The 25,740-nt window shown below is 43.3% G+C and overlaps 1 protein-coding gene across 5 annotated transcripts in view; it reads right to left on the minus strand.

Annotated features, from left to right (window-relative positions):
* ctnnd2b (catenin (cadherin-associated protein), delta 2b) overlaps window positions 1-25,740 on the minus strand; it is a 62,171-nt gene that overhangs the window by 25,257 nt on the left and 11,174 nt on the right. For 4 of the 5 annotated variants that reach the window (XM_028976980.1, XM_028976978.1, XM_028976981.1 and 1 more), the window contains exons 2-8: window positions 22,845-22,978; window positions 16,079-16,191; window positions 6,364-6,398; window positions 5,389-5,505; window positions 2,632-2,804; window positions 1,690-2,239; window positions 1,052-1,195 (exon numbers count right to left, since the gene is read on the minus strand). In XM_028976980.1, the coding sequence (XP_028832813.1) occupies window positions 1,052-1,195; window positions 1,690-2,239; window positions 2,632-2,804; window positions 5,389-5,505; window positions 6,364-6,398; window positions 16,079-16,191; window positions 22,845-22,973 (1,261 nt within the window). In that variant the 5' untranslated portion in view covers window positions 22,974-22,978. Of the gene's footprint in view, window positions 1-1,051; window positions 1,196-1,689; window positions 2,240-2,631; window positions 2,805-5,388; window positions 5,506-6,363; window positions 6,399-16,078; window positions 16,192-17,249; window positions 17,395-22,844; window positions 22,979-25,740 lie in introns of those variants that run through there. The other variant, XM_028976983.1, reaches the window with a different exon arrangement.

Here is a 25,740-nt window from a genome sequence, read left to right on the forward strand (position 1 = left end):
GTTAAAGAAGCGGCACTCATAATTAAACCCTGTTGCTAATGAAATCTTCACACCTGAGACTGTAAAATTGAGATAAGATAAATGGCCTGATAGCAGTGTTTGCTTGCATGCTGCAGGTAAATGCATTCGAGACAAAAACGCTTTCTAAAATTCAGAGTAAATATCATGTATGTTTGTGCCATATTTTCCCAGGACTACAGAAGGTGTCAAATTAACAAGGCGTGGATGAAAGAATTGCTAACAGTTTATGTTTGACCTGGGGAATCAAAATATCATTAATTAATGAAATATGACAGGAATTATAGAAAACTCGATGTAACATTAAAGTAAACTGGAAATAACATTATTCATTAATTAAATGTGTCAATTCATTTGGGCTCATTCTATCTGTCAGTATGACCCATCAAAGCAAGTAGGCAGGATTAATTGCTGCATGGGTTGAAGAGTCCTCCACTCTAAAGTAGTAGTAGTAGCAACCATTCATGTCCTGTATTTTGCTGCAGAGACATAGATATTGTGACACTAGCTACATTGCCTCTAAGTGCTAAAGGGGCAGTGGTTGGCCTAGCAGGTAAGGGAAAGGACCTGTATCCAGAAGGTGGCCAGTTCCTCTGGTGCCTGTCATGGCTTCCCACTGTACAATAAGGTGATGGGTTAAATGCAGAGGACACAATTGTGCTGTGATGCGGTTGCTTTCACAATGATAGTCACTTTCAATACATCTTATTTAACGCTGGGAAAATATGGCCCTGTGATTGTTGTGCATATGATGAACACAAACTGTAATATAACGGGGTATCATCTGAGCAATAGGTTTTTAATTGGGCATTACCTGATTAATACAATAAAGTTAATGTGTAACCATTCTTTGAATAATCTCAAATAAGAATGTGGTTTCAAAATCAAATCAATGTCTGTTACTTTCAAGAGATGGCCAAATGCTGTGTGACTGAATGCTGTACAAAATGCCCTTCAGTCGGAAAAGAAGAAAGTCTAAAATTTCAAAAACTGTGCTTTGATCAGTGAGATGGCAAGAGCCCAGGGGTCTTACCTTGGCTCTGGCTGAAGTTCCTCAGGGGGGCTTTCTGATACACCCTGTCCTCGTAAATGGGGTCGATGTGGTGCTCTGGGGACTGCAGGGGCCGCAGTTCTGAGCCAAGGTGACTGTGCTGACTGCTGTAGGAGCCCCTGGACCCTGTCCAATCAAAGAGGAACATCACGCCTTAGTGATCCATCCAGAACAATCAATTACAATTTCACAAACATACGATTGATGTGTGAGACACACGCTTAGATCACTGCATGCTGGGTAGGGTACAATATTTTGAGCCGATAAGGGTGGGGTCAACCACAGATTCTACAGATTCCACTAATCCACTACTTGATTCATTCTGCTAAATTGGCAATTCAAATGATGTTGTGTATTAATCAAATTTGCATGATAAAATGTATGTAGATACTGTAGAGATTAATCGGAACTGACTATCAAATTAAAAAACAAATTGTCAACACCATACCCTGATGTAAGATTAACACAGTTACTGTATTTACTGCCAGTGCTTAAAAGTATTTTCATGTTGCCTATTGCTCAACGACTTGAGCTGCGTACAACTGAATTTCAATTGTCGAATTTAAACTGAAGGCATTAGAGCGCCTGAGCAGAGATGCAGTGGGCCAAGCAGCACTAACCAGCCAGGCTGCCAGGTCTCTGCAGGGTGGCGTTGGCATACAGATCGTGGGAGATCTTGTACTGGTCTGAGTGAAGCATCCGTTTGGTGGGCGACAGCGTGGCATAGCTACCCACGGCTGCGCTGAGCTGGTGGAGCGGTGACGAGCTGGCACCGCTGTTGGACTGGCCCATGCCCGAGGCCATGTGCAGAGGGGACGAAGAGGAGCCCCCGGCACCAACCGCCATGTTGATGGGCGAGCTGGTGCTGTAGGACTTGGCCAGACGGCTGGGGGACTGTTTGGGAGAGCTGACGCGCTGCAGGGTGGCGTAGCTGGGCATGTCTGAAATCGAGCCCAGCCTCTGTAGCTTGGAGGGGGATCCCAGGGCCTGCATTGAGAGTGGCGAGCTCACGCGCTGCGCTGGCAGGGTGGCACAGGAGTAATACGGTGCTGGCTGCTGTCCGTCAGGCATGTGGAAAGCGCTGGCATGGCCCGGGGCAAAGGAGTCACGAGATCCTGCCTGGGAGTTGGCCTCGCTGGCAGCGAGCTGGGCGGCACGGTTAGATGTCACCTGAAACCAAGAGGACGATTTCATTTATTTATCACATACAGAAATAAACGTTCAGGGTATGAACACTGAACTTTTCACAGCTGTCCCCCCCCCATCAGTATGAATTTTACATATTTTACATATCACCAAGGCTTCGACCAGCCCATTAATACACAAACCATGAAGAACTGGGTATGAACCTGCCTTTTAAAAACAATATAGACATATAATAAGCTATAATAAGGAAATGTATTTCAATTTTTTATTTATTTAAAAATGATACTGGAGCACCTGCCAGAATGAATAATGTATCGTGTGTCATGCTTTTCCTGTCAGCGGTTACTCCAGCAGGGTCTGTAAGGGAAAAGGCAGGCTGCCTAGAGCCAGAAATTAAATAAAGCCACCGGACCCACCTGGTTGTAGCTGTGAACAGCTCCTCCCACCTGCCCACTGCGGGGAGGGGCTTGAGAGACAGACAGGTCGCCTAGGGCCAGGGTCTGGTTGCTATGGTAACCTGCAGGGTACGGAAAGGTTCCTTCTTGATTGGAGTTCAGCTGCAATGCACTCTGGGATAAAATCCCTGATCCTGCAGAAGGATAATGATGGAGAGGGAAGCAGAGACCATTAGAAGCCATTATTTTTCCTTCCTTCCTCATTTTGCTCACTCTCCTTTCCTCTGATTTTTACTTCCTGCCCTCTTCCCTCTTGTCTTAAAAGTGTCTGTAGGTTTTTGTCCCATATTTCCATGTCACTGCCCAGCTCTTTATTTCTCTCTCTTCACTCCACTCGCTCTCTTTTCCAGACCGGAGCGTGAGGATGGAGAGGGCATGCATAATTTATCACTGGTAGCTGAGCACCACTGAACACACACACACGAGCACAGAATGGGGTCAGCAGGAGAAGAAACCGCACACTTCTTTTTTCTCCTGAGTGCTGGTTCACAGGTCACTTCAGCAGGCCAGTGTGATGCAAAGAGCGCGAGTTTATTCATGGGGCGAGATAAAGCCATGCTTAATTCAGTGGCCTTTCAGTGCACCTTTAGCACTGAAAATGCAAATAAAGCATCAGAAAAGATTTTAAGGAATGCCCAGGAGGTTTGAGCCTTTCAAAATGAGTGTGACACTGACTGGCAGTCTGAAACCACATGGCTTTAACATCCAGACGACCTCATTCTGAACATGAACCGCTCAGTGAAGTCAGCCAATGCACAAAAAAACCTTTTGAGGTGCCCATTCTCTGGATATACCCCCACCTGCACCTGAGAGCACAATCTCATGTTAATGTTAATGCAATGTCAAAGTCCATTTGTCTCAAAGCCGCCAAATCAAAGCCACGTTCAGAGAGGTAGACAATGAAGAATCATTCTCTTCCTCTGTGTTTTTTGCCTGTTCACAGACCATCTCTCCACTAATGCAGTTCTGCTTGCAAAATATTTTACGCCAGTAAAGCATCAGCATTTAAGCATTTCAGAGAGTCAAAGAAATCCATTCAACCTTTCAAATGCATCAATGGAAAAGTAGCCGGCTATACGCATCAAGCCATTTGCAGTAAGAGTTGACTATTTCATAAATACATAATCATTCTGCCACTGCCTCCTGTAGGCCTGGGCTCGGCTTTGAAATCTTCAACATCAAAGAGTCCATTTGTGAAGCGCTCTCATGTCAGATGAAGTGGCTCTTGAGAAAATACGCTTGTCATGGAGGCTGGTCACCCAGCATGCTATATAAATGCACCGATGTGGATTTTATCTCTGCCTTCCATGGCCTGCATTTCAGATTGGGGGAGCTAAACATTTCTTCAAGCTGCTATTTCTACCTGCCGTCCGGGGAGAGGAGATCTACTGTATCACTTGGGATACGATGTGTAACAAGCCTAAAGCCTTCACACTGTTACGTCCTAAAATTTCATTCATTAGCAGCTTCGGTTAGATGTTGTGGAACTACATCTATCAAAGCTCTTAAGGGTAATTCAATTATATACACAATTATACCCTATGTTACTGATACTGTTACACGTACAGAACACACACAGCATGCATGTAACAGTTATGTTAAAAATAATAATAATAAATTATGTTTCAGGTCAAATTGACACACACATTTCAACTAAATAATCAAGTAAAACATTATGAGAAAATGAGAGGAAAAAAAGTAGAAAAATAAATGAAAGCATGATGCAGCACTGAAGTGGGTGGTGCAATTACATAAAGAAAAAGAACCATTAATGCTGATTTCCAAGCAGCGTGAAGAGCTATCCAGTCTGAAATGTTCAGTCGCACAATGCAATCCACCTTCTATAAAGTCAATCTGAGAAATGTGACACCAGCAGATAAGAACTAAGTAGATTATTTGCGCTCGCAGACATGCAGCTTTTTAAATGATTCGGCACAATTTCTGATGAAATCTCCCTGATCCTTTTTAAGCGAAAGAATATGGCCGTGATTACTTTTCAGAGAGGAAGAGCGGAAAAAACTCATCTGACATTTTACTCTTTTCACCTTTTGTGTCCAAACAACTGGCAGGCTGTCGCTACATGAATGGGAAAAATTTCACATGGAGACAAACTGACACTCTTATCTTCATATGACAGCTAGTGCCCTCCGACAGCTTCTACCATCGGGGTGCCGCGGAGGAACGGCGTGAAGCTGAAAGGCGTGGCATTGTGGATGTCCCTTGTGGGAACACATGCGCAGCTCCTTCATTTGTCTTCTCACCACTAACTCATAAACATCCCAATAATTCTGCTTTCTGAGAGGAAACGTTCTTCACGTGCTGCAATACAGACAAATGGTGAAAGTAGGGCCATCTATCGATTAAAAAATGGGACAAAATGCAATTCTGAGGACTAAAACTTGATAAAATGCATAGGCAGGAAGTGGCTAGCAGATGTCCTCACGATTTAAAAATAATAATAAAACACCCCGCAGACTGAAATATGGTGTAAATTATTCTGGTATTTTCCATAATGTGCAGGGTACTTTTTTGCATTCATGTCATAGGTCAGATCCGACACAGGAAGTAAACAATATGCAGATGCATTATTCAAACCGCCTAACATATTTATCATTAATCAGAACAATTAACATGTTCATTTTGACATACAGCAGGCAGTGTCCCAGAGCAATGTTGGGGACTGTGGGTAAAATGTTGGTGAAGTGGAAGTTTCCTTACTGTCTCCAGCAGAGAATTCCTGTGCATCCAGAATTCCAGACTCTTGCAGAGACCGAATACAGGAATCCACAAGCTCCAAGCCGGTCGTCAGCTCTTCCTCAATGTCCTTCTGTACGTCTTTTGAACAAAATGACAATAATGGAGGATTAGAGCTGGTAAATTCGATTAGCGCCGCACAATTACTGGGCGAGATGAATGCATGGGAGAAATACGGGGGGCAATGGGGGAGAGCGCAGCCGTCCAAAACCAGATGGTTGCAACCTTTGCTGGGCTACATTTTCATGGCTGCCACACCGTGTTGGTTCGACTCCCTGTGCCAGTAGCTGCAGACTCATTTTGATCATGGGCAAAGCTGGCAGAGGCATAATACCTCACACAAGCGGTTTAAGCCCAATTAACCTCCCGTCAGCCGAGCACAAAGCCTGCACAATCAGGACGCCGGTGTAGTCGAACTAGCAGATTTACTGAAGGCCTCTAGCCGGGCCGCTTTGATAATTTCAAGCTTGTTATTAAATTGACAAAAACGCCCGAGGTAAATGTACCTACGCTATCCGTAATGATGTAGCTATCAGTGATCTTTTTGCTCAAAGTGCGGCATCCGCTGTCCACATTTTCACACCTGGCTCTGGGCACTCGTGTTTGATGTTCTAAAGGGCAGGGGCGGTTATCTTGGGCTAACACTGTGCCACAACACAATGAATCTTCTTTTTTGGGAAAGTGTTCATATTTCACACTGACAAGCATTATTCTGTTGTCATGGGGACGTGACACATAATGGATGCTGTCGAAACGGAGCCTTGCAACACTCTCCAGGTTCCGCTCATCTTGTTTGTGTGTGTTGTATCAAAAGTCACAATCGGTTTCTGCGACAAAATGGTCTTGGGTTCACATGACATAATTCCAGCTATGGCACATTTCACTTTCACAGTGATATGTGAATATGAAGAATAAAGCAAGGTTATATTAACAAATTACCTTGGTTATTCCAGCGAAACTTCTCATCTGCTGAACTGTGAGAATAAAAGAGAAACAAATCGTTGAGTTAGTGTAAAGGTCAACGTACATTAAGACATGTACACAGCGGCAGAGGACACATTAGGAAGCATGACTGCTGCACTAGGCGTTACTGGAGTGTGCAGCATCCCTGCGGGGGTCCTTCTCTACCATGGTGTCATCTGTCAGAGGACTGCTATCCTCCACCCAGGGGAGGGGAGGGGAGGGTTGCTGCTAATGCAAAACCGTCTGAGTGCCTGAGCGTCCACCAGCAGAATTTCCTCACACCGCTTCATTGTGGCGGGCTGATTCAGCAGCCCGTAACACATACGATTCATCCTATTTATGGCTCCTTGACTGTGAGTAGAGTTTGGGGTCACATGGCACCTTGGATCTCTGCAGAATGTTGACATCAGTTCACACCGTTCTTATAAAAAAGGGAACTTATTAAAAAAAAATCATATTAAATAATATAAAATAATAATAAGACTGTGAGACTTGAAATTTGGTTATATACCTCCTTCCTTAATCTCACGCCACCTAAAATGTCTGGATTTGCCGAGGTATGATTGACTCCTAACTGAGTGGAAGTTGCTGCTGTCAGGAAGACAGTCCGTCCTGTACTAATGACGCATCTTACAGTCAGGAGCACAATCATGAGTTTTGGCAGATTAATAATTGTGGGTTATTCATACAGCAACATGGTTGCCTCTCTGGTAAGCAGGAGAGCAGTGGACGGGTTCAGACCAGTCAAAATGAAATAGATATTCTCAGTTGTTTGTCACACCTAATTTAATTGATTACACCATTAATTCTTAATGCTTAAATTAATGCTTAGTTTCATTCCTGCTAGTGCTGCTTGGTCTGCCCAGTGACAGCCAGGACCCAAACTTTGAATGTCTTTGTAATGGCTTCAGATTTCATGGAGGCACAAAGCTGGTTGGGACATAAAAGGCTCAAAAGGATGCTGTATGACAACAAAGTAGGCTGCTTTTGGCTATAGCTTTGCATTTTTGTCTGTTGATGTCTGTGGGACTCTTGCATATCAGATAGTGTCAGGTTTCAAAAACCTTCTCCGAACTTTGGGTCAACACCAAAGATCTTGATGGACATCTCCAGAGCACATTTGATGGCTTTTCTGACCATCTTGGGAACACATTTTATTCCCTTAAAGGAGATTTAGTTAGGATTTGTTGAAAAATGGAAGACAGACTCTGTCTGGGTACATGCAGTCAAAATGCAGCAACTGTAATGTATTTACACCTAATTACACTTGAATACCTGGGCTGCAGTATTACTAAATATTTCATCTCGCTATATGATACTCCAGCCTCAAACTGCCACACAATGATCAATGTACAATCATGACAATTCTGGGCCCCACAAACAACAGTAATTATTATTATTATTATGGATTACCTGGAAATGGAAGCTTAAGTAGACTATTGAACTTTCCATTCAGAATAAATGGCAGGGTGCGACTGCAAATTGCCCACAGGATGCCAGACCCAGGTCGAGGCCCAAAATGGCTATTTGTCAGCACCCTCGGCTGGACAGCAGCTGCTAAATCATCTCATTGATTGTCTAGAACTTCCCAGCGAAATGGCGGATGAGAAATCATATTGTGAGACTGCCTGTTTTTTTTTTTGTGGTTGTTTTTTGGATGGGGAGGTGGCGGGTGGGGGTTGTTTGTCTTTTTTTGCCACAGAGGTGATGAATTGCTGAAGAATAAAACGCCACATATTAATAGGGCCACTGCTCTTCCACCCAGAAGCCCAATTCATCACTTATTCTTCAGTTAACAATGCAGAGATAGCCTCTCTTGCAGCCCCCATGTCAGGGTTTCAGCTACATGGCTGGAGGGGGCTCTGACAATGAATGTGACCAAGTGGATCCAGCTTGGCTGCACGATAATCATTAACAGATTGTTCTCATTTCCCATCGGTGATAGCCATGGCCACACACACAAATGAAGCGAATTGGTCCTCCTAAAAAAAGAAGTGCTTCATTAGCAACAACAAAAGACACTTCAGTGCACCGCTTTCATGAGTGTAAAATGTTTCCAGTACAGAACAAACATAAAATATCAATCCCATCATTCAGGGCACTTATCAGGACATTCTACAGATAATTAATTCCACTGTCGCTCCCTGACCAAAAACAGACATGGTTGGCTTTGTGCTGTCAGGTGTGGCAAACTTGTGAACTTAGTTACTCTGGCAAATACAGCATTTTCTTTCCTATTGATTCAGTGAATAATGAACCCTGTTAGAAAGGAATGACAGATGGGGTAATTAACCTGTGTTTGCAGCAGGTCATTGTGTACTCAACAGTTAATCACAGTTCTTTATGTAGCCCACTTAACATACTGACATAAAATAGCAGTGCTGCAAAGTGACAGCACAGGAGAAATGATCCCATTCGTACCGTGTTTTAATTTGCAGAATGTGAATCAAACAGGTCAGGAGGCTCTGGGGCTGCGTGATGTTTACTGCTTCCACGAGCTCTCTCTATCTCTATCAATCTCTGGCTTGCTCATATTTTCCAACAGAAACAGACACATGCACTAAACATTGTCACACAGATGTGCATTAAAGCAAGGCAAAGCAAGTGCTAAAAATTAATCTCATAATCTCATACAGTCATAAATTTCCATGACAATGCTACAAACCAGAATAATAATTTATGAATACAAATTATATTAATCAGTCAAACGTGGTGTATGGACTGTAAAAATCTCTGAATATGAATGTACAAGAAGGTCTTACTAATACACATGTGTTTTTTATTCAGTTTGTAAGAATATACACTACAATTCAAAGGTTTGTTATTACATTAAAAATAATGCAATTAAATAGAACAATTGCAAAAAAAACTTGAAATATTAGTTTGGAATATTAAAATACTAGTCAAATCCACATTTGCTGATGTATTTTGTACTTAAGAGTTTAAAGTGACAGAACACAGCATTCCATTTGAACACAGATTTCCCCTGGAACTCATAATGTTCCTCTCTAGTCTCTACATGTATGCAGATATTCCATCCTTAACAGCTATTTCCAGATACCACCGTCTGGACTGAAGTTTTGACCCGATGCCTTTTTAAATTGATCAAATAATTGTTTCCCATAATTGTAACGGTAATGTAAACTCCATATACTCATCTTCCTTTGGCTCTCACCACCATTGTTGTTCAGTCGCTCCCGACAGGGAGTCACGGAGCTGTTCTCATCCAGCAAGTAGTATAACTGCTGCAATTCTCCCTTTAATGGCACCTGGCTGCTGTACTGATGTAACATCACGAGCCAACAGTGTAACACCCGGAGCGAAACACTCATACCTCAAATCAGCACGGCTGTAAGTGCAGTGTCGCGCGTACTGTAATTAGCTGTACGTTTACGGCTTTATTTCGTGCTCTTGTCTTGCCTCTGTGTTCAGGCCGCATAGGAATATAATGTCGACCTTGAGAAAAGCATATGTGCCACAGGGGCCATTATTCTCCCATTGTCATTCTCTGGGCGCATGCCCTCACTGCATCACTCGTCTGCATGCAAGATGTGCCAAGCTGCACACGTTAGACGGCTGCCGCACATTATCTAGCATTGGTTAATAAGGTGTTTGCCGATTGGCTGTGAGGATCTGTGAAAGGCGAGGGGACAACTAGGCAGAGGATGAATATTTCTTTAATGCTGGAAGGGACAGCTGCAAAATAGTTGGTGTTAAGTTGGCGTCAAAACATATGTGTCTTACTTCAGATGCCCTTGAGGTGCAAAATAAAGTGTTAAAATGGTAGCCTGTTCCTGTGAGTGTGCTTGTTCTGCACATCTGTGTAAAAATGGTGGGGGGTGGAGAGAGAAGAGAAGAGAAAGGGGAAAGGGAGAAAGTGAATTTGTACTGTGAAGGGGTAGAACAAAGCGGAGAGCGCTCTTTGTTCCCCATCAAATGCATGTGAAAGGGAAGAGTGGAGAAGGCAGGAACAACACTGCTGGAGGTCACTGAAGCCCTCGCACAAAAAAAGGGGGGAAAACAGAGATGACTGTCAATATGGAGGGAAAACTAAAAAAAAAAAGAAAAACAGAATCGGTACTTAAGACTGAGCAGGACTGGCTGGAAATGTGCAGGAATTTCACTCAACCTTTACTTTACTTTGCTTTACTTTATTTTGCAGACGCTTTTATCCAAAGCGACTTACCAGAGGAAGACACCAGCAATTCTCATTAGATTTCTATAGATTTTGAGTTTACAAACTAAGAGCCCTGATAAGGCCTAACTTGTCAGAAAAAGAACACGCTCGGAAATGTTATTTTGTGAGTGTGTGTGCATGTGCGTGTGTAAATGTTAGATTCGTCTGAAATACTTTTTGAATAAGAGGGTTTTCACCTGCTTCTTAAAGGTGGTAGTAGTCTCGGCTAGTCGAATGGAGCAGGGCAAGTTGTTCCACCAAACGGGGACACAAAGGAGAACAGAGTTTATTGGGATCGGAGACCCCGTGAAGAGGGAATTTTCAGTCTCATTTCATTTGCTCATCTGAGAGGGCGTGCAGGAGTGTAGCTAGCTAGTATTGTATTGATATACATTTCTGTGGCTTCCCTGTTGTTAACCGGCAAATTAGAACCTATGACATTTAAAGTGGACCCTCACCATTTCTGAGCTGCCACAGCCATTTTGGCGGATCACACGTTCGGTTTATTTCCTGCCCTTAGCTCACAACGCAGCATCTTTATAGGGACCTCTGTGCGACGGCCGGTGTCCGTGTCTGCATGTGAAAGGGATCCGCATAATGGCTCTAATGACCGGCGACTGAAAGCACTCGTGCGTAAAAAGAGATGGGCCACCCATCTAAGGATCGGTGCCAGTCCGGAATCATGATCAGGGTACTGTATACTGGGAACGCAGAGAGAAAAAGAACGGGGAAAGGGGCTGCGTTTCCATAAACCGTGTTGGGGAAATGGCGAAGCGAAAGGCTTTCGCAAAGCGTAAGACGGAAACACGTCCTCTTGGCACTAGTAGTTAATCACTACACTGGTTATGCTACATCTCGCAGCTGCAAGAGTACAACGCTTTAGTAAATGAATAGTGGAGTACCATAATGGCTGCACGGGTGCTGACTCATGGCGTGAATTCCGATCTAGATCTTGGCTGAGCTTGAACACAGCGAAAGCTCAGCCCTTAATCAGGAACATGAGCGACTGACCTGATAACCAATTTGCAATATCTAGACAGGAGCAGGAACAGGATACAGGCCTCAACGCCACTGGACGCATGACAAGACGGTTTATTTATTCAAATGAGGTCTCCACCGCGCGAGATGTATATGCTAATTAAGGCAAGTTCCGTGCAACTGCAGGCTGAATCGGGCTGACGTGTTAAGAGCTTCACAGTAGCAGCATTAGCATTAGCATTTGCTTAGGACCCCCGTCTGACTCCCCCAGGCCTCACTGTCAGAAGCCAGGGTGAAGGGAGGCAGCACAAGCACTGCTGTCAAACCTGTCAGGTGTCAGCTTTTTAAACGATATTTTCTGCAGCGTTAAGTCTCAAAGCAAGAAAAACACATCGCATGAGTGTCATCTGCCGCTTGAAAAGCCACATTTTCCTTTAGCAATGTAAACAATGAACGTGTGGACCATCAGCTGCAGAAAATCCGTTGGTTCAAGGTCATCCTTGGGTTAGGGCATGTACAGATTTTTCTTCCCCCAGCAAGTCATTCCACCACTGGGATGTGAGCAATGAGCACACACATAAGTGAACAATGCATCCACTCTGGAGCGCGGCAGCCAGCGGTGCATGGGAACGAGAGCTGGCCAGGGGTGTCAACTTTGACCACTGCCTGCGCATAGCCTGGAGCCATTCCTCGGGCTGAATCGTGAGGCTGAACAAGAGTTCTGTGCTTGATAGAGGAAGCTACAGGCCACCGGGGGGGACAGAAATGTTTATAAGACACACAAGAGCAATTGAGCAATTTACACAAATATGCAAGCAAACATCTGGAAAGAAAACAGCACCGAGCACCAAAATGAGATTTCTGGAAAACTGAGCTGGTGGCGTCTCAATGGGTGCCATTATACATGCTCCCAGAAGGCACAAACAGAATACAAAGAGCATGGAAGACTTTTCTGTTCCACTACAAATGTAATCATTGCCTGGTTAGAGAACACCTTTTTTTTCTTCTTATCTTTTAGACAAGTGGTCCACCGGCAGTTCAAAACATCTCAGCATGGCCTGACTATCCACTATCAAATAAAATGAATTAATCACTAGAATATGGTAAAACATGCCTATACAATATTATAAAGACCGCTTAATTAATAATCTTGGTATTATGTCAGTGAATGACTCATATTATTACCATGTGGAATGTTTTAATTACAATATTCAATATACATCAGCTAATTTGGCTCCCTGTTTTAGAAATGTTGTATAGAATTTATTCTATTTATTCTCAGATCATATCACTCCAACCATGTTCCTAAAGCAGCATACATGATCCTTCATCCTCATACTGTGACAGACTTACTATAAAAGTCTCCAATTCCTGCCATGATTCTGAAGGAGGTAGTAGTTCTGTGACCATAAGTACGATTTCAGAAGTCTGAATCTACAGACTGTATCTGGGGCCATCCCTGGCAGCAGGACAGAGCTTAAACCTTACACTGGCTAAACCAGATTCATTCGGCCATTTGCAGAGGAGAGGGTGAATGGGCTGCTTTCATCTCCTTTTAAGCCTGACAGATTGGCTGCAGAATCAATATGCTCTGTCTCTCTCTTACTGTACTGGGAGACGGTGCGTATGAGTCAGCCAGTGCACCAGACAGCCGTAATAAGCCTAATATCCTGTGGAATCAGTGCGTGTCTGTCTGAGCCAGCCACCTCAAGGTATGTGAGCAGACGAGGTGGCTTTTAAAGGGCTTATTGCGCCCCTCATCTATTCCCAGGCTTGAAGTTTGCCAGTCTTTAACCTTGCCACTCCTCCAGATCAATAAGAAGGACCGTACAAATTGCTCTGGACGGCGTCATTTAGAAACTGTGTGGCCTGGCTTATTTAAGTGGAACAAAAGGATTTGTTTTTTGCTGTGTGTGTGCATGTGTGTTTGCCTACTAGTGAGAAATGATACTTTCTCCCATAATTGTAATGGTCCAGCTAATGCAGGCAATACTTTAGTGAATGTGCCATTCATTCCAATAATTATTTTGTTTGTCCTTCCTGTAAGTGTCAGATCTCTGGATTTTAGCACAAAATTTGGTGCGTTCTAGGCCTTCCAAGTTAAGGAAAGTGAATTATTAAAATGTCCAAATGCCTTGTTTGTGTTATCACGGAAGACAAATAGTCCTTATTTACATGTAATTCTGCTGTGCGTGCACAAATATTAATAACAATCTAAGTGAAAGCCATTCAATGTGCACCCTCACAAATACCATCACATGCCATGGTGTATTCAAAAGCAAACTGTAATTTGTGGAACAATATGGGTCCCTGGGAGACCGCGGGGCTAATCTGGCAGAGAAACAGCCAGACAGCTTTGGCTTAATTCTCCCTCGCTGTGCTCGGCAGTCAGCGTTTAGCAAGACAACCCTACACAACAGGAAGAGGCTCAGCAGAGAGAGTCTTTACAGTCTGTGCCGCACGTCGGAGGTGGCGTTATACAGTAACAGATGTTGGGGGCAATATGGAGCATGGCCTACAGACAAGGTGAAGGTGTCCAAAATAACACACACTGAACAGTTACTTTATTATAGCCATTTAGCATTTCAAAGACTATTTAAAGAATGCTGATGGATTTGGTTTCCTCAAAACATTTGAAAAAGTGGTGTCATCTCACATTGACGAGCCAGATAAAAGAAACACAATACCAGAAGATGGTGCCACATACAGCATTTTGTATTGAGGAGGTGTTATTTTATATTTGGGCCAATCTACCTGTCTATTACAGAAAATGGCAATACATCAGATAAGTGGTCTAAACTCCCCCTTTCACTTAATTTTACTTTTATTTTTCAGTTTGATAGCATATTAAAAATATCTGGCTAATCACTCCAGAAACATAAGCTCCTTCTGATGACACCAGTAATAACAGCTCAAACTAGTCAAAAATGGAAAACTGGCTTAATAAGGGCAATGTGAGAAATGGCCCCTGATTCCGCCTCCATATTTCAGACACACAGAATCAATGCAGGAGATGGCAATGAATTAAAGTGCTGAATGTGTTGATAAGGCTGGGCCGCCTGCACCCGAGAGCTTGTTAACCCCTACGAAGGTTGGGAATGCAGGAATAATTGCCTGGGGCCACAGAGTTGGTTAAGCTCCGCAACACCCAGAGGGGGCGCGAGCGCGGATGGGGATCAGCCAAAAGCTGGCTGGTGATTACAAAACTGACTTTGAAAAAGAACAGAGTGAGCACTTCAATCGACCAGAGTTCCATAAACACACTGGGCATGATGGAGCACAATTACAAGCCTGGCTGTTTACTGAGTAGATCATTATATCGGCTGGGAAGCCCCATGTGTAATCTGTGGAATATCTGAAGATGCTTCCACGTTCATGGACCCTGGGGTGTGCAGATGGTCAGCCTCTTTGGCTTTTTGGGCGGTCTGCCATTGGACATTTTAAGGATAATGAACCCCTCCCTCACCAAAATTCAATGGGGTTTGCCAGGTATAAAAATTGTTTGATGTTTACAACTGAGTAGGGTGCTAGTTTAGGTTGGTTACCGGTAGTAAACCTGACTTTTAACACCCACTTTTCATGAGTCACCTCTAAACGTGACCGTACTGTAGAGCCGATAGCTTTCAAAAAAAGAGCAATTCCCCCAAACTGGTCTTTATCATGCCACAGACAAAAGCCAACATAATTCCCCTCCTCAAGTTAAGCCATTTGTTGAAATATGACTACAATGCACGATGATTCTTTTTACAGGATTTGGGAGATTAAAAAAGTCAAGTGGTTAATTGACAACAGTATTTGCAGGTTAAAATCCCAATCTTTGCTTTAAAAGAAGATGAGATATTTCTTTGAACAAAACAAGTAATTAGTTTTACAAATGCTAGCTGCCTTAGTCTGAATTATTTAACATGTTGCGAAATGAAAGCATTGTCATCTCCTACAATAAACTCACAAGGGAAAGATAATCTGGTCACAATCCAAATGCTATGCGCACACATTTGAAGGCAGCCACGTGTGAAAGAAAATTTGTTAACAAAAAATGTGTTTAAAACAAGAAAACTGAAGTGCTCGTCTCTACTAGTCTTCCAAACTCAAGTACAAAGGGGTTTCTGTTCATGCAAACTGGATAAAATTTTTGTTTGGCATCCATACGCATTACACTGTATGTTAGTTACCTCAAAGAAATTAGATGTTGCCTAAATATCTGTAATATTGCTAAGCATAATATATACTGAATACTGATTATGGACATCTGTAAAATTAAACCTATAGTTTATGATTTCAGCAATTTACAGCTACATTTACATTTGAGGCATTTGGCAGATGCCCTTATCTAGAGCGACTTACAACGTGCTTTTATGTTACCAATGAAGTAATATTCTGGTACATCTACTTTAGCTAAAGTCACAAGAAACAGAAATTGAAAAAAAAAAGATGGGTAAGGATCACTGTGAGGCAAAGATTGGTACACTAAAGGAGGGCATCTGAAAGCATTAAAAACAGGAGGCCTGTTGATGACACGAGGACGTCGGCACCCACCTGATGCTGCTCATGCTGCCTGTTTCAGAGCCCAGCTTGCATCGCTCCAGCTGGGAGGCCACAATCTGCCGCTCGGCTTCCAGCTCCCGCGTCAGACGCTCAAACTGCAGCTCCTGGGAGGAATCACAAGGAGGCAAATTCAGGGTCGTTGAGCCTGTTGGGGCGCAGTGCACTGGTGCGAGTGTTCACGAGCCCACATTTCTATACAGGGTTGCAAATGCCAGCTTTCAGTCCCACTGTCCAGAATGCCTGTCATTTTGATTTACAGCACATCTCTTTCCTAAAATGTAGCAGTAATTTAATGTCTTTAAATAACACGTCCCTACATTCTCTTAATTATGCACAAACCACTTTCATTCAGCACAACTACAATTTTGCTACAGCAGTAAAACATGCCCTCAAAACCAGCAAGCCTCTCCGATGTCGCACTGCCTGCGGACTGGTTTAACCAGGGGAGCGACGTCCCTGGCTCGCGCTTTTATAAAAGTAATCACCCCGAGCGTCCATTGGTGAGGGGCTGCGAGAGCACACTGGCTGCGGGCAACAGCAGTCGATGTAAAGCTCCCTCTCCCTTTGTGACAAGGCTGAAATGAGTTCACTTAGCCACAAGGTCAAAGACTCTACCCGTAGCGGAAAAAGCAAAAGGACCAGAGCAGAATGCATCACCTGCTATTTCTGGGCAGGAGCCCAGATGAAGGCTAACATAGCTGCCCATTCAATGTGCCGAAGAAAGCGCCACACACACCGCAAGGGAGCTCGAACACTGAAAACAAATCTGGCAACACACTGGGGTGTTTCGCAAAGTATAAGTCTGTGGCACAGTGATTTCAACGGTTGGCACGCAGACAGATGGAAAACGTCTGAACTGGTGAAACAATATACTGGTCCAGTAACACCACGAGGGATTGTAATCTTTTAAAAAAAAGAATTCACCTCACCTCTGTAACATAACCACAACCAACCAGATCCCACAGCGCTCTGAAAACACGAGAGCTAATCCATCGATTCTAAGTTTGATTTCTGAGAAGAGACACAGTCCGGCGTGAGTTCAGCTCTCCTCCTCCTCCTCCCCCCAAGTCCTTGCTGCCTCTTTCTTCCCATTTGAGAATGAGAGAGAAAAAAAAGTCGGAGAGCACCTGTTGTGCTGTGAGAGGAAATGTGAACCCTTTACCTGGACGTGGACCATGCTCCAGGGACCACGCGGGCGTAAAAGCGCTCCAGACTCCTGCACATACCGTCACCCATCAGCAGCGCACGCATCCATCGCGTCTTAATAGGAAAAAGTCATTAGAGAAACTGCGAGCCCGGTGGTGACTGCCTCCCAGCCGGGAAGAATAGGAGTTCAGTCAGGCACAAAGGTCACCATGGCAACAGAGAATTTAGAGCCCCTTCGGCATTATTTATGCAAGATTGCATCACAAAAGGTCCCTCCCACCAGACAAGGGCTGCCAAATCCCTCCACCCTCCAACCTCTGCCTACTCCTCTCTTTCCCGCCTGCACCTCTCTCCCACACCATCTGTGCCCCCCACCGGACGGGAGGAGGGGGCGGGCTCATTGAAAGGCTTGGCGAGTGGCGGGGGGAAGCGGTGAGGTTTTTTTTTTTTTTCTGCTCAGGGTCTGTGGTTATGGAGTAGAAATGCTCCTTGCTTTCTGCTCTTCCTCTCCTTCTCTTTCGCTCTGTCTCTCTCTCTCTCTCTCTCTCTCTCTCTAGGGATGCTAAGTGGCTGTTGTGCCTCGGCGACACAGTAGAAGAGCTCTGCTGGGCAACACATGCACATGGGACTCAGCAGTGGGGGGGTGAATGTTGCACGCGGAGTGCGTGCACAACTCCAGCAGTCACATGAAGCTAAATGTCTAGATCACAGCGTTGGCCCCCACCGAGCAGATGACATCATTATAACCATGAAAAAAACTGAGATCTTGCCACAAAGAAATTAACAAACGGGCAAATAAATAATCCTCGCTGTACCTCCTTCTGAACTTAATGATATGATCTGGGGTGGATATTGAACATATCTGCACATCTGAAAGCGTGGAATAGTGGAAGTGAGGCTCTTTGAGTGCCAGCACAACGCTGGGTTCTGCTATCTGCCAAAATCTGCTAATTGTGTAAAGCGGAAAAACAATTGCACAGCTCTGGCACATTAACAGGGATAAGAGAAAATTATACACCCAGTAGCATACACGGCTGCACTGTAGCACCGAGCAGACCATTAGACCAATTAGCAGAGAAAATAAATGGCTGCGAGACAGAAAATTAGATTTTGCCGCTTCAGGAACTGACTGCAGTTCTCTGGTCTAAACATCTAATTGTACCCTCTGGACAGAAACTGACATTTAGTTTTTAGTTTTAATTTTCTTTTCTCAGCTCAAAAAAAGTCTAGTGGATTTCAGAATGTCACCCTTGGTATGTTGGGGCATTACACACTGGTCATAAACTGTTAATGCACTGTAAAAAAAAAAGTTGCGAAAGTTGTGGCATTATGAGATAACTTAAAAATGCTTCTTTTTTTTAACAGTGTTGGTATACTGCCAGGACCATTTATTTAAGAGGTTAAGGGGAATGAGCAAAGGTACCACGAAACACTTTGCATACGGGGCGTGGCATAACAACCAAAACATTTGCAAATGCAAAAAGCTCGCCATGCAGGGAAGCCATAGCCACTGAACCATGTAATAGGGTGATAGGGCATAGCACATGGATTCGCCAGAACTAACCAAAGCAGCTGTGATTTTTCCACCATGGATCAGGGTCCTACCAGTGTTCAACCACAGATTGGTTCAGTTTTCAAAATTAACTGGACACACCTTCAACGGGATGTGTTCCAGGCCACTGGCTTACAATAGGTGTGTGTGTGTGTCCAAAAAGCATATAGTATAACCCCTCTCTCCCAGGCCTGACCCTCCCCAGACTCCACCCACTGCACAGCTTTGAAAAATGCTTGAAAAGTGGGCAAAGGGGCTACGACAGGGGGTTAGAAGGAGCTGGGGAGGAGGGTGTGGCTTAGCAAGGCAAGAGTGGCTCCGAGCCAGACATCTAGTGACATACACCTCTAATTATGGTGCATTAACATTCCTTTTTCAAAATGTTCCCTTGAGCCAATATAAATCAATAAAATAGAAATCATAGTCATATTGCTTATCATATAGTGTGGAGCACCCGTTCAAATGACTGACCTATAAGGCAATGACACAAAATATTCAAAAATCATACAATGCATGATGACACATTATGCAAAAGCCCTTCTCACATGAAGTACTTCTCAAATCACACTTGGCGTATGTTAATTCTAGGGCCCCAAGCTGCCTTCTCAAGACATTAAAGTCTACATTTTCAGGGTTAACCGACAATTGACCAGAAACTGATTTAAATGCCAGTACTGTCCACTGCAGTATCCAGGACATTTATAACTTGTCCTTGTTGTGTACCATAGATAATAATTTTTCTGTGTGAAGATGGGAATACTCTTACTCAAAATTAACTTGTTATGAAAGCTGATGGGAAAAACTCTTAACCCATCCTAAACTCTAAACCCATCCAAGCTTATGAGGTTTATTTCAGTAGGACTTTAGATGGCATTGGCCTGATCATCAAGGAGACAAAATAATCTTCTTTGTAGAATGTCATTGAACTGTGCATTTTTTTATTGGAGGGACACAACATTCATGACATTATCATAAAGAATACATGACATCTTTAAATTTATTTGTCTTTAAAAATCATACTAGAACAACTGGGAGGTCAGTGTAACCCCATATCCCCCAAATCCAATGCACCCCTGCTTCATTAGGCTGTATCTTTAAGCTTTATCTTAATGGAAAAACATTAATTAGCATTTATTCCATTAGTTGACATGTACATTAAGACCGACTTGCTTGAGATATGTTCATATTGAGCTATTGCTTATGTTTAGCTGGCCGTACTGAAATGTTAGCTGTATTATAATTTCACATCAATGACATCATGGACAAGGCTTAGGGCTAACAGTTTCTGGGTTGTCACCAATATAAGCAGGTCACAGGCATAGTGCTGCACTACAGGACATCGTATTAACTGAAATAGCTGCTGTGGTGGCAAGGAAAGTTGAAGGATGGGTAGGGGTGTGTGCAGTGTGCACACACCCCTAGTTATAACACATTTATTGGAAATTGATATCATGGGGCAAATCTAAAACCCAAATATAAAAATTGCTCAAAGATTGTCCAAATGGGCACATGCTGGTTAAAGGCTGCAGAAGAGAATTGAGAGAGAATTCTAAAAAAAAGTACTTCACACTGTATTAATAACCAGACTGGGGGCACTTCTGTTCTCATGTTGTGCCAAGTAGATTGATTAAATGGTAGATTAACACTTCACACTGCAAGTATTTCAGAGAATCTGACATAAATATTGTAGACAGTCTTGAACACAGCACTGTGTTGCTTTAGGTAAGAATTTAATCAAGTTTATGCAACATACCACAAAGTGTGTAATCCTCTCAGATATACTATCAGTATACATTTCCAGGCCAATATATCACCCTCTGTTCTGTAAAAACCATAAATTATTCATAGAAATGATTGTTTCAATAATGTGCATGTCCGATCTTGGACATAGTGGAGCTAAATTATATTATCAAAAGATATATACTGGTTCCTGGGTTTGAGGTCAAGTGCTTTGGCTTCATACATGTTAAAAGACTATGTTCTGTACATTATGATAGGGCAATGAATTCACAGCTAGACGTGAAGAGTTTTTTAATGTCCTCTATCTAAAAGAATAATGACTGTACGTATTGAAAAGAAAAAAAACTCACCAACGTTAGCCATGCAATCAAGTCATTAACATTTGGTGCACTGTTACGTAGGCCACTAATGGACTGGGCTAGTTTCATATGCATCATACACAGCTTGTTAAATGACTGTCTGATTTCAGCAAATTGATGTAGGAATGAGGCCTTGCAAGCACGGCCGGCGTTATGTTATGATCTTTGATTAAGTGCTCTTGTCATGCTGTGGGACCTGTGAACACCAGTGAGACTGACAGAGCATGGAGTGCAGACTCCCATATGCACTTTTTACTCAGCACAGTTAATGAGCAAGCATTAGGACGAGGGAGGCTGGCAATACACAATACACAAGTGCAATCTATGCTAGTAATACAGCAAGGCGTTTTACAGCACATGACAATAAATACATACATGCAAAATTAGTGCTGCAGCATGAAGGGAAAGGTCCTTTTAACTTTCTTGCTGGGTTCAAATGGGAACCAAATGGGACCCATAAATGACATTTGTACAAAAGATGTCAGGTGTAATAATAACACTATAGGCTAATGCAATAATACAATGTTTTGAAGTTTAATATTTGTTTTGATTTTAAAAGGAGCAGTATTTCCCAAAATTCTCCTAATTTAGTGTGCAGCTTAAGAATCATTAAGATTCATCAGAAAATCATCAATAACAATTGATGAGATGCAACAAAAACTGCACATATAATTACTGAAACAAAATCTAAAATAAAAATGTCTTAACATCACATCAATTAAACAAAATGAATGAAAACTGACTTGTATTTGACAATGGCACCACTCAGCAGAATCCACCCAATAAGACCAATCCCATACACCCCGCATAAAAAAAAAATGAGAACATTGACATGGAAGATTGCCACCTAGTGGCAGACAGGGTTCGAACAGGGTACAATTCCACATCATGTGCATTACAGAATGCAGCGCCAGAATCTAAATGAAGCTGTCTTTTGAAGGCAACAGAAAAATGGAATCTTCTGCGCTCATCAAATTCAGTTCTGAACCCAATAGACACCAATGATTTTTTCAAACAGAAAATTTCTGTAGGGGATTTTCTTGCTGCTGTGGCACAGTAGGGTGTGGCTCACGGTCAAATCCCCCTCCCCACGAGACAGTAAACGTGCTGTGTCCTGTACTGAAAGGTGTCATAAAGGAAGATGTCAGGCTTTTTATTTATATCTCAACCCCTCCTGATAGGAATGTTATTAGCCTGTCCCACAGCAGCCCATGGCTGTGGCCTACTTCATGATTCGGGATGCACACTTCCAACCCAGAGAGCTTCTCTCTCTCTCTCTCTCTCTCTCTCTCTCTTTCTTTTTTTTAGGTCTAGTGGAAAAAGCAAGGGTGGGTGCTAAACCACTGTCAAGAAGTGTGTAGGTTTAAGCGTGAGAATGTGTGTGATGGTGGGTGGGTTGTCATGCCCTATTCTCATCCACATTTGCCCTGGAATCGACCCTGCAAAGGGCCATAGGCCAATTTTAGCAAGAAGCACCGGTAAATACCATTGCTGTGTGATTATAAGAGTTTTTTCTTCCTCGGATTGCTGGTTGCCATGGTCCAGGTGGAAGCTGTCAAGTCTATGTCGTTTTTTCCTCCTACCTTTTACCTGAGGATAATTAGGACCATGAAATATCCAATGTGACACACTCAGCCTGTGATCAATGCCTGTGATTAGCAAATGGACTGCAGAGGCCCTGCTGAGATGCATCCACAGTAGCTCAGCTCCTCAGCTCTCAAGGGCCACGCTGTATATATTTGGCTTAAGGAGCTTCAGAATCACATGGCTTGGAATAATTGTCAGTTTAGCTTAAGGGGATGATTTAGATGGCTTGCAAGTCAAATTAAAGAGCCGACGCATTGCCTAAGTTCATATCAAGATAATCTCTCTCGGAGAGTAATTGCTGCTAAATTCCATTGTAAGATAACAGGCTAGGCCCTCCTCCACTGAAGATGTGTGCAGCAGAGACCTACTGTACCTGCTCTTTGACGGATGCCAGTATGGCTGAGGTGGTCTCAGTCTCGGATCCATCCCCGTTAGACGCGTTCAGGACTGGGCTCAGCATTCTGGTGGTATCTGTGTCAGAGGACTGTTCTGGAACTGGCATTACTCCTGTGGGAACAAAATCAGATTAACAATAAATGTTATATATTCAATAAAGAAGAAGCAGTAGTAATATGTGTGTAGGCCTGGAAGAAATTGATTGATTTTGCAATCGTTTTCAAACTTTAAAGTTATGCTAGGGGTATATTTTATTATTGTGTGTGTTCTGTACAATCTTGATTCAATTTAATATGTTTGGGATTCAATAAACAACATTATTCCTTGTATTGAGTGTAAAGTCAACTAACCCCATAGACATTAATTCCCCTACTGAATAAACAGGTTAAAGCAGCTGGTATCCATTCTATACTGATCTTATTTTATCTTGTCTAGAAATTCTACAGATATATTCCTTCAGATGGTTAAGATGATCATGAAAAAAACTGTTTAAACTGGATGCTGGTTTCAGTTGCTGTCACGAATGGGTGCACCGGGAGACGCACCTGGCAACAATCTGCATGACAGCAGGGTGGTTATAAGGAACGTCTGAGCAGCCATTCGGGGATGCGACATTTTATGTGAATCATACGACTTGTGTGTACAGTTGTTTTCAGTTCCTGGCAATCGGCACATGCCTGCGGGTTAGTTCGTGTTTTGCCCTTTTGTTTCTCCAGTTTTCAGCCCTCATGCCGTTTTGATTTGTATTGTTAATAAACCATTGTTTCCCAGTATGTCCCATCTCTGCGCTTTCTATTCCCATCAGCCCGCGGACGTGACCTTGGCAGTTGTCTGATAATTAGATTTTTTTTTTAGCAGAACCCATGCCAAAAATAATTCGAATCGTACAGATATTCAACATGTTTTTAATGAATTCATTTAAAACATACACTTTTTGCAAAATTTATCCTGCATGTGACAGTGTATTTCTTGGAACCAGTCCCAAGCCTGGGTAAAAGGGGAGGCTTGTGACCCCTAACAAGAGTAGCCAAAAGAGTAGCCAATTTTTTGCTAAATTAACATGTGGTCCACAGTGGTGTAGTAGTGCTGTTGCCTCACACCTGCAATGTTGGAAGTTCCAAAGTAGACTCTGTGTGCAGGGTTTGCATGATCTTCCCATCAGTTGCTTACTCTAAATTGGCCATGAAAGGACCAGGGTGGCACAGGGCAACCTGCTCCAAATGTACCAGGATAGGCTGTGTGTGAGTAAAATCATATGGCCCCAGTGTACTCACAGAGTCCCTGTCACCTAGGACAGGATTTGTAAACTATCAGTCAGCTTCCTACTGTGCATCAATTGGCTAGACTTCTTTATGGTGTCACCATTTTCAACTGGAAAGAGCTGAATGAGTCTTAAAACCTGAACGTGTCCTCCCTGACTTGGACTGTATGGCTGTATTCACATCAGACTGAATAGTGAGTTGGAATTTTTTCCTTAAAGCAGCAGACACAGATGGGCATTTCAAGCTGGTCAAGTGTGAAAGTGAAAGTGTTTCATTGTGAAACACAGCACACGGTGACCCAATGAAATGTGTCCTCTGCATTTAACTATCACCCTTGGTGATCAGTTGGCAGCCATGACAGGCGCCCTGGGAGTAGTATGTGGGGACGTGCTTTGCTCCGCATATGGTGCAGGGACATCATTAACAGTCTGAGCCTAATGGTCAAACAGTCTGAGGATGTGGCGGACTGGTATTACCATCTTTGCCATTTTTCAGAGCGGTGTGCTCGCTCTGTCCGTGACTGACTCTCCTCACTCTCTCTCTTCTGACCTACTTCTCTCAGTCTCTCTAGTGGTTTCTGAGTCTCAAGCACGGTGCACTTGCGTGATGCATTGTCATCTCCTCTCGCTCTGCGTTCACTTCCAGTGCAGAGATCTTAAATTTTACTCCCTGCGATTTATGTAATGAACTCTGAGTAAAACGCTCTGGGACTCCCAGATGCAACAGACTGTCATCCCGTTTCCTCTTTATAATTTTTTTCCTCTTTCTCCCCCTCCCTCCCTCCAGCTCCAGCCCACCAAATGTTGTCCTCTCAGACGGTTCCCTGTGAGCTGGAGAGAGGAGAAAATGGCTGCTCACATGAGGAATATTCAGCACGCGACCGGAGGCTCCGGCGCTACGGCACTCGCTTCCTGCCAGGGACAAGAGTGTTTTTTCATTTAAGATAATTTAGGAGGGGGTTTAAAAGCAATGGAATACACCCTGGGGAATAGGGAGGTTGAAGGACACACGGCCCTAGCTACGGGATGTTCATTTGAGAGAAAAGTGTCTGATGTCTCTGTCATGTAGAATGAGAGGACGGGGGGGTGGGGCCCTGGTCTTTTCTAGGTCAAATTGGTCAGACCAGTTAAGTGAGATCATTTAGGACGAACCACTGTGTGGCAGCTTAACTAATAACAGCACCAGCTGTTGGTACATGGTGACAGAATTAAGACGGATGACGCTATTTCCTCTTAATCTTAGCCATGCAGCTGCCCCTGATTGATATTATTTGCTTCTTGATGTCAACGGTCATCCCAATAATTCCGAACAAGGGCACCGTTACAAATGTGCTGGTTTCTTTTTTTTTTTTTTTTTTGGCAAATCTGTGATTGAGCTAAAATGTCTGCAAATGTAACAGCTCTGCGGTGGTCCACAGCATATTTATGAATATCCACACTGATCACACTGTTCTCAATTTTCTTCTATGCACAGATGGGTCCCTTGTAGTTTCATTAAAGGGAACCACACTGTCAACTTTGACTTCTGTGGATCACTCACACCTGACGTTATTGTCAGAATGGTAGACTGAATGCATCCATGTTAATTAAGCCTTACAGCATTACACTGTAC

Source organism: Denticeps clupeoides, chromosome 4 (assembly GCF_900700375.1).
Source record: "Denticeps clupeoides chromosome 4, fDenClu1.1, whole genome shotgun sequence".
In the NCBI taxonomy this organism is placed as follows: domain Eukaryota; kingdom Metazoa; phylum Chordata; class Actinopteri; order Clupeiformes; family Denticipitidae; genus Denticeps; species Denticeps clupeoides.